Source organism: Barbus barbus (genome assembly GCF_936440315.1).
Source record: "Barbus barbus genome assembly, chromosome: 40".
In the NCBI taxonomy this organism is placed as follows: Eukaryota; Metazoa; Chordata; class Actinopteri; order Cypriniformes; family Cyprinidae; genus Barbus; species Barbus barbus.
In genome coordinates, this window is record NC_136718.1 from 1442741 (window position 1) to 1452756 (window position 10016).

Here is a 10016-nt window from a genome sequence, read left to right on the forward strand (position 1 = left end):
TTTTAGAAAAAAGAAACCTGAATATTCCACCGATATATCGGATTGATTTTATGTGAGTATGATGTTAACATATGCACATGCAAGGTAAAGATTTGCGTGCCTGACCTAAAAGTGTGTGTGTATGTATGTGTGTGTGTCCATTGGGGGGTGTTGACTTTCACATGACATTGACGCTCTGGAAATGTTGAGTAGCTGCTGATCTCAGACAGTCGTTGCTCGGTGGATCCAGCACCACTCTCCCGTGGACAGCTCCCGCAGGACCGCTTTACATGGACAGGAGGCTCATTTATGCGCCAAGTCATTCTGGAAGTTTACAACTTGGAGAGGAATCTACGGATACCTCACTGCATGACACACGGGCATATTGCTTTTGGGAAAGAAGCCAAATTCACTGTAAGTAGATACGAGAAATTTGGAAATGATTTTCATTTAATTAAAACGCCTTAAGTGTGTTTGTGTGCGTGCGTGTCTGTGTGTTTAAATGCATTTAATTTAATTAGTGAATGCATCAAAACACTGCCGAAACATAATTGAGTAGCTCGATGGACAAAAAACTAAAATTAAAAAATTGTCATGACAGACAATTCTGTCTCAATTAGAGGCGGCAGCTCTCTCGGTGTTTTGTGTGTGTGTTTACGAGGAAAAAACAATGGTTTGGTGTGATTCGGTGTCTGCAGGTTAACTGAAGCTGTGTCGGGTTTGATCGGCTGTTTGTGTGGTGGATCTCTGCTGCTGTCTGAAATCAGAGACATGGCGACAAACAACACCAAAAACACCGATGGACAAGTTGTGACGGAACTCAACGAGATCACAACTAACGACAAACCCAAAGCAGAGGACGCCAAACCAGAGAAAAATAAGAAAGACATCCCAGACAGAGAAACTTGGGGTGGGAGATTTGATTTTCTCCTGTCATGTGTGGGCTACGCCATCGGACTGGGCAACGTGTGGAGATTTCCTTATCTGTGCGGGAAAAACGGCGGAGGTAAGAGTCTGAGATGTTGTGTCTGGATGTATGTGTGCTTTGTGTTGCTGTGCACAGCTCCACTGGGTGCTTTCATCTATTTCTGTGATTCCAGGGGCTTTCTTGATTCCTTATTTTTTGACGCTTATTTTTGCGGGAGTCCCTCTGTTTTTTCTTGAATGCGCTCTTGGACAGTACACATCCATTGGCGGCCTTGGGGTTTGGAAACTAGCTCCAATGTTCAAAGGTATATGATTTCTGTGCAGCACCTTTCTTTCTTATCTGCTCCCATACTTACTGCTGAAAAAATACGAGTTGGTTTCTACAAGTATGCAAAGTTGGTGTTGTGTGAGACCTTCAGTAATGGGTTATGGTGTTGTAAGTTTGTTATGACTGATATATGTCATTCTGAAGATGCTAATGTACCCTCTGATCTTCAAAGTTGATAATTATGTTATGAAGTAGTCTGCAATGCTGCATAAAGGATGTTTTCACATGCTGCTTCTTTGAAGGAATGAATGTAAATTATAACACACTGTCATAACTACAGGTGTTGGTCTTGCGGCTGCTGTTCTCGCTTTCTGGCTGAACATTTACTACATTGTCATCATTTCCTGGGCCATTTACTACTTATACAACTCCTTTACCACTGTAAGCATTCCTTGTCACATGTGCTTGCATGCCTTAAAAAATGTAATTTGGAGAATGTTTAGGTGGGGTATTTAAAAAAAGAGAAGTAAAGCATTCTTCTGCTCTTTGTAGGAGCTTCCATGGAAATCTTGTAACAATCCATGGAACACAGACAGATGTTACACAAACTACAGCATAGTAGACACTACCAATCTCACCAGCGCTGTCATGGAGTTTTGGGAGTAAGATTTTGGGCAAATTGATGTGCATGACCTTCTTTGACATTTGTACATGAAAATACATGTGTCTAGTAAGTGTCTTGTTGTGAAGTGTAATTGTGTTGCATGATGTTCTTATACAGACGCAATATGCATCAAATGACTGATGGCTTAGAACAACCTGGTGAAATTCGTGCGCCACTTGCAATAACACTGGCCATTGCCTGGGTCCTTGTGTACTTCTGTATCTGGAAAGGTGTTAGCTGGACTGGAAAGGTGAGATGTCTTTTTGGTCTGGATTTTGAGTGAGTTTGTGATAATTTCACCGCATTGAATGCAAAGCACACATGCTTGCCATAAACTTTGTGGGAGGAAGCAAAAATGCTCTATGGGTTTCTTGTCCCATGAAAGCAATTTCCAGCATTTTTTAACAGACACAAACACATACGTGGAACAAATGCACATGGGGAAATGTTTGATAGAGAAATCAATGTTTTGCAGGTGGTTTACTTCTCTGCCACCTACCCATACTTCATGTTGTTCATTTTGTTTATCCGTGGAGTGACCCTGCCTGGGGCTAAAGAGGGAATCATGTTCTATATAACTCCTGATTTTGAGAAGCTGAAGGAGTCTGAGGTGATTTTACACGTTTAATCATTCATACAGGATGGAACAAACCCAATCTAGCTGCTAAACAGTTTAATTTGTAAATCTCAGGTTTGGCTGGATGCTGCAACACAGATTTTCTTCTCCTATGGTTTGGGTCTAGGCTCTCTTATTGCTCTGGGCAGCTACAACCCTTTCAATAACAATGTGTACAGGTATGAATAATACAATCAACATTTCATCAGTTAGATAACTCGACCCTCTTTCAGTGTTTCAGGCCCTGCCCATATGTTTTTTTGATGCTGTGAATGGTTTGTTTGAACGAGCTAGATCTCTAACTGTGACTGACTGTGATTACATGCCCATTATCAGACTTGACATTTTAGCATATGAAGAGCGAGAATTACCATCAAATTAAATTTGAAGTTTGGCTATATCACTTACATAATCCATCTTCTCCTGAAATGCTAAAATGATATGCAGCTTTCAGATCAGACAAAGACGTTTATAGCACATTTGAATACAGAATCCTCTTTTTTTCTGCAGGGATTCTATCATCGTGTGCTGTATAAATTCCTTCACTAGTATGTTTGCTGGATTTGTGATTTTCTCTATTGTGGGCTTTATGGCACATGTGACAAAGAGATCAATAGCTGATGTAGCTGCATCAGGTAATCCGTTCATTTCTACATAATTAGAATATTGCAATTTACATTTTTATATCGGTTGAAGTATGGATATTTCTCTTAAAGTGTTAATATAACTGTTGTTGTTTTTTCTCATGGCTTACACAGGTCCTGGTTTGGCGTTTTTAGCTTATCCAGAAGCTGTGACGCAGTTGCCTGTCTCACCACTGTGGGCTATTCTCTTCTTCTCCATGCTGCTGATGCTGGGAATCGACAGTCAGGTGAGAATATCACATATTCAAGCTCTGACCTAGAAACAGAAGTGAATGGGATCTGGTAGGTTCAGATCTGCCAGCATCAGTGGTGGAGTCCCTGGCGACCACACAAGGAAATATAAGGAACATTAAAAACACTCCACCGGCCTCGTGCCAAATAGAATCTTTTGATGTTGATTTCTGCCTTTATGTCTGCATGCATTGATGATTTTAAACTGATGTTCATTATCTCTTAAACTGGAAATGTTATCATTTTCTGTAAAAAACAAACGGGTAGAATCGATCCCAGCCCTGAGGCACCAAAAAAGATAGAATTTAGCACTTGTTTTATGTCCTTTACTTTAACGAATTGTGTTTGTTTTTGGAAAGTAATATAAAACCAACTCTGATTGGATGTGGTTATGTAATAACTGAAGCACACATGCACACCTGTGCATACAGATTTATCGAACATAACCTAATTGCTTGTTTTGATTAATATGCTCACAAAATTGACTATTTATTATTATTTATTTCTTATTGAAAATTGGAGCCATTTATGTGTAACAACAACAAAATGAATTTTGTGTTGTGATCTATTGCTATATTTTCTTCATGCTACCATCAGTTCACAGAATGCTTCAGTGTTTTCAAAAAATGCCATATAAATGCAATATCAAATCACCATTGTTGATGTTGTTTTCAGTTCTGCACAGTGGAGGGCTTCATCACTGCTCTGGTGGATGAATTCCCACGGCTGCTCAGGAAAAGAAGAGAGATTTTCATTGCATGTGTTTGCGTTGTATCCTACGCCATTGGGCTGTCCAATATCACACAGGTAAATCAATGAAGAAAGCAGATGATGAGATGTTTGACCAGAGGCTGCAGGGCCTTGTATTGATTTTCTTGCTTTGTTTCAGGGGGGCCTCTATGTGTTTAAGCTCTTCGACTATTACTCAGCCAGTGGAATGTGTCTGCTCTTCCTGGTGTTCTTTGAGTGTATCTCAATCTCCTGGTGCTATGGTGAGTCCTTTTTATGTCCTCTTAAAATATGTAATTTGCACTGTGCTCATCTTTTGCTTTGAATAGCATTATAAAAATGGACAGAAATGCTTTGGCTGTCAGTCATAAATAGTCATAAATAATCATGTCACGACAAAAAGTGCATCCAGTGGGAAAGTGCCACAAAATAGCATTTTGTTTTTGAAAAAATAAATAAATAATTATATATATATATATATATATATATATATATATATGCATTTGTATAAACGATGAAGAACAATCAATTGTCAATCAAAAATCTTCTACTTTTCATTTGAGATATTTTTTCTAATTGTCATGAGTTTTAAATAGGTTTGTCAACTGTCCAATATAATGCAACCAGCCAATCAACATGTATGTACAACACAGAAACTCAAACTAAAGTTAGTAACCATAGTCATAAATTAAAAGTTGTGTTCCTACAGAAGACCGGTTTAGATTACAAATGTAGTGTTGAAGATTATGTCAGACTTTGTTATGGCAAAGCAGATTAGCAGAACTACTTTGCCTTGGCCTGCCTATACTGTCTCTTCTGTTTCTTTCCTGTTTATGATACATTACCACTGCCTTTTTCTGCCCATTTCTGGACATTATTCTTGGTTGTGAATGTAGTGTTAGTTACTGCCTGCTTTCTTTTAGAGTCTGACATTGTTGACCCTGTATACAGCATGTCCCTCATTATGTCTATTGCTATCATTAGTGCTTCTGTTTTCTCTCTGTCCTCAACTAAAGCCAGTTGATTTCTCAATGTTTGCCACCTCCGCTGTTTTGCAATTATAATCCAATCTTTGAATCAGCAGCTGCCTGGGAAACTGTACTGGCTGCTCATCGTGTGTCTGATATGTGATGAATTCAGTTTTCAATTTAATTTAACTCTCTCGGTCCTTATCATGTGTTAACCCTCTTCACAAACATCCTATCACACATCCTTTTTTATAAAAGATTGAATTACATTTCCATATCAGGGGTACTGTTTTTAATCTCCTCCATGTTCTGTGGGTACATTTGCTTGTGCTATGATAATTTATAGTGGCACGTAATGTTACCACACTTAACAATCACAACAATGTCTGTACAGTCTTTTTCAAATGCATTCAGGTGTTTTCCTTGTCAGTCGTCCTTTTCAAATGTCACACAACAATAGTTAAGAATTGAAGGGGAGTGAAGATTCTGGCTATCTTTTTGCTTTTTAAAATGATTCTGTTATTATTTAACACATTTAGTTAGTATTTTAAAAGCCATTAATTTCAAGCTTTTATACACACATGCCATTACTGTTGCAAATATATGTATCAGTACTGCTTCAGATGAATGAATGCATGTATTGATAGATTAATGTATTCCAGTCTAATCCGTCAATCCTATTGTTGCAACGTAGTTGCAGTGAATTAATGCAATCCCTTTCAAATTTCATCTAATTTCAGGTGTGAACAAGTTTTATGATAACATCCAGGAAATGATTGGATACAAGCCTTGTCTATGGTGGAAACTGTGCTGGGTTTTCTTCACCCCTCTCATTGTCGCTGTAAGTAACCTACTTTTTTCTTTATGATGTGACATTACAAAAGATATATATTATTAGTGCTGTCAAAAGTAGCTTGTTAACGTATGCAATTCATTTTTCCAGTTTAACAGTGTTATAAATATCTAACACAGTTAATGCAGGGCTGAGCTAGGGTTGGCCACCCCACTCACAACTGCTGCTTTGGTCTCTTTTTCTCTTCTTGACAAGAATTGCACGCTGTAGCCTGTATCATTTCAAATCAAAGAAGCTACGAGCTTGCACATCAGATCCGTGTCACGTTCAGCAGCGGCAGCTCTTAAAGTAACAGCAGCCGGATAACCTAATAACCCAGCTCCTGTGATGTCTGTTAATTAAAGAAGAAAAGAAAAAAAGAGGAAATCAATAACTTTTGTAGCTTTAAGGATTTGCCTATATTTAATTTAGAATTGAGTGTTTGATAACTTTGTTCAATTTCTGTATATTTCCTACTTGCTGAAGGGCACAGTAAATATGATATTTATTATAATGGGTTTTATGTGAGGATTGTTTTAAATGGACTTAAATTAGAAGTTGCTATTTTTAAAAGTCTAATAAATGTTAAAATTGATAGCTCTCAATTATATTTTAATCATATTTATTGGAGGAAATTTACAAAACATCTTCATGGAACATGATCTTAATATCCTAATATCTTTACTTAATATCCTAGTGATTTTTGTCATAAAAGAAAAAGCAATAATTTTGACCCATATATGATATTGTTGGCTATTGCTACAAATATACCCGTGCTACTTATGACTGATTTTGTGCTCCAGGGTCACATATACTCTTTGTTCTGGGTATCATGTTCCTTGACTGTGATAAGAATGTTTTAAAGTCTTGCAGTCTTTAGAAGTATGAATAGATCATGGTGTAATTCTGTGAAAACTGCAGTATTTGTAAACAGAGCTTCTCTACAGGGCGTGTTCCTCTTCAGCGCGGTGCAAATGGTTCCTCTTACAATGAACAACTATGTGTTCCCTAAATGGGGGCAAGGAGTGGGCTGGCTCATGGCTCTGTCCTCTATGGTTCTCATACCTGGTTATATGGGCTACATGTTCCTCACCCTGAAGGGAACATATAAGGAGGTAACTGTATTCATTTAGAGCTGAAATTAAATACAATAATGAGTGGTATAGACCATTGATCTCCAACTCAATTCCTTGAGGGCCACAGCTCTGCAGAGTTTAGCTCCAACCCTAATCAAACACACCTGATCCAGCTAATCAAGGACTTCAGGACCCAGGTGAAAAACAAGTGCACTTCCATAATTTACTTAATATGCTAACATGATTCTTTAGTACGTCTTAAGATAAACTTAAGATCATCTAAGTGTACTCAACTGTGCTATTTTGAGACACCATGAATATGAACTTAAATGCACTTTTAACATACTGTCTCTGTATTAAAACATTTACTTACTCGTAGTACACTTGAGTGAAATGATTATGAAAGATGGTTGAAGTGTACAAGTAATAATAATAATAATAATAATTCATTACATTTATATAGCGCTTTTCTGCTTTTCTAAGCACTCAAAGCGCTCTACATTGTGAGGGGTGGTGTCTCCTCGTCCACCACCAGTGTGCAAGTGGTAACTAAGTACATTTTTTTAATACAGAGATAGTATGTCAAAAGTGCATTTTAGTTCATATTCATGGTGTCTCAAAATAGCACAGTTGAGTACACTTAGATGATCTTTAAAGGGGTCATATGATGCGATTTCTCCCCCCCCCCCCTTCCGTTTGGTGTGTTATGTAGCTGTTTGTGCATGTATAAGATCTGTAGAGTTACAAAGCTCAAAGTCTCCCACACAAGGATTTATTCTATCTAAAAGAGAAGCCTGATACAAGCTGAAACGCCTCATTCAAACGCCCTCACATGTCTATGTCACGATGTGGAAATATTTGCGTAATGTTCACGCAAAGAAAGAAGGCATGGTTTCAGTAACCGCAGTAGTGTTGATGCAGCCATGTCAGGGAGATGCTGTGTGTTTTTATGTGAAAGCAAAAGCATTTTATTTGGCCTTCTGAAAGTAGATGCAATTAGGAATCATTGTTAAGATTTGTTTACAGTACAACAGCACAACCCAAATGTTCGAATATGTGCAACGCATTTTATGGAGGACAGTTTTGTGAACCTAGGAGAGTACAAGGCCGGCTGTGCACGAAGGCTATTTCTAAAACAAAAAAAGGGTCAATTCCGCTCTGACAATCTAGCGCTTCTGAATCAGCGACTGTAAGTATGTTTTGCTATTAGTTGAAGTATTTGCTATTGACTGTTTAAATGAGCAGTGTAGAGTAACACGTTTTGTGTGTGTGTATGTGTGTGTGTGTGTGTATGAGAGAGAGAGAGACAAGTAGGGTCACATCACAGTGGAGTCTTAACCGTGGTTTGTGTGCAAATACATACGAGCATCATCACTGTGTCTGTCACGCGACTCTGTTCCACTCTCAGGCTTGAACTGATGGTAAAACTAATGACTTTATATTCTTTATATTTATTTTGAAAGCTGAATCTCTTGGTTATGGTAAGGAGCGTTACATTTCTGACGCATGCTTGTGGTGTTCGGCCAATCACAATGCACTGGGTCAGTTGGCCAATCAGAGCAGACTGTGCTTGTCGGAAGGAGGGAATTTGTAGAAAACTATGTGTTTGAGAGAGGCGGGGCATAGAGGAACTACAATAATGTACAGTATTTGAAAAATAATGGGTTTTTTGAACATTAAAGCGTGTCAACATATTCTGTTACACCAAATACACAAAATCATGATCTTTAAAAAAAAAGCATCATATGACCACTTTAAGTTTATCTTAAGAAGTACTAAATAACCATTTTTAGTATATTAAGTACAAAATTGCACGTAAACAGAGCACTTTAAGTGCATTATGGAAATGCACTGGTTTTTCATCTGGGGATCACTAGAAACTTCTAAGCAGGTGTGATTTCCAGCTGGTTGGAGCTAAACTCTGCAGAGCTGTGGCCATCCAGGAATTGAGTTTGAGACCACTGGTATAGACGGTATATCTGTGCTCACTGGTGCTGGTTCTGGGCTCATTTCAGCGGATCAGGATAATGCTGCAGCCTCCAGCGGTGAGGCGTGCTCAGGAGAACGGGCCAGAGCAGACACAGCCACAGCAGACGGAGCAATCACCGCAGCAATCACCGCAACAAGTGCAGCAACCGGACCAAGCACCGCAGCAACCGCAATCACCGCAGCAACCGCAATCACCACAATCGCCACAATCGCCGCAAGCACCGCAATCACCGCCAGCACCACAATCGCCGCAAGCACCGCAATCACCGCCAGCACCACAAGCACCGCAACAACCGCCACAGCCGCAGCCACAAACACAGACGCAGGCTGATAGTTCCTCTTCGACTAACCCTGGCAATGATGCCAACGTTTAAACCAGTAGAAGTGAACCCCAGCAGAGAGCAATCAAAGATTAACAACACAGAAGACTTCCATGTTTATACAGTAATAGACTCATCTACCTCCAGGGGTCATACATAATCAAGCTAAACATGAAAAAAGCAAAACTAAAAAAAAAAAAAAACTAAAAAAAAAAAAAATATATATATATATATATATATATATATATATATATATAAAACACAAACACAAAAACACTTGCATTTGAAAAACCTATACAAACAAATTCTGTACGTTTTTCAAATGTGAAGCAAAGCGTGTCAGTGTTAAATGACTTGTGTATTATGTGAATTTGTCTCAACTAAGGTTATACTGTGAGTTAGATTTAAGGACAGTGCATTGTTTGGCAATGCATAAGCTATTTATGTGAGGTATGTACTGTTTCTATGTTGCACTGGGGGACAAAGCGGGAGTATCAGAGAGAAACTGGGCGAGATAATGTTACATTCTAGGTCATTTGGGAAAACCAAGGTGTATCGAGCAAGCCCTGTGTCTGAAGCACAAAGAATTTCTAATCGGAAGAGCCCTTGGGTGACCCGTCACGTGTTGTTGAATATTTTTGTTGAGAAAGACTGTTACTATTTTGTTTTTCTTTTCTCAGATAAAAAGTGAAAATACTTGTAAGTGATGAAAACATTTTTAGAATTATTTTTAGAATGCTTTGTACTTTAATGTTGAGACAAAGGACCAAAAT

The 10016-nt window shown here is 38.5% G+C and overlaps 1 protein-coding gene across 1 annotated transcript; it reads left to right on the plus strand.

Annotated features, from left to right (window-relative positions):
* The first annotated feature begins 207 nt into the window (after positions 1-207).
* On the plus strand, positions 208-9417 carry LOC306859602 (sodium- and chloride-dependent GABA transporter 1-like). The gene is made up of 15 exons (XM_079400712.1): positions 208-393; positions 678-985; positions 1080-1211; positions 1515-1615; positions 1727-1836; positions 1956-2088; positions 2314-2448; positions 2530-2633; positions 2965-3089; positions 3213-3325; positions 4005-4136; positions 4219-4321; positions 5767-5867; positions 6806-6973; positions 8950-9417. Exons 2-15 carry the CDS (start codon positions 751-753, stop codon positions 9295-9297), a joined length of 2040 nt encoding a protein of 679 aa, XP_079256838.1. The 5' UTR covers positions 208-393; positions 678-750; the 3' UTR covers positions 9298-9417.
* The last annotated feature ends 599 nt before the right edge of the window (positions 9418-10016 follow it).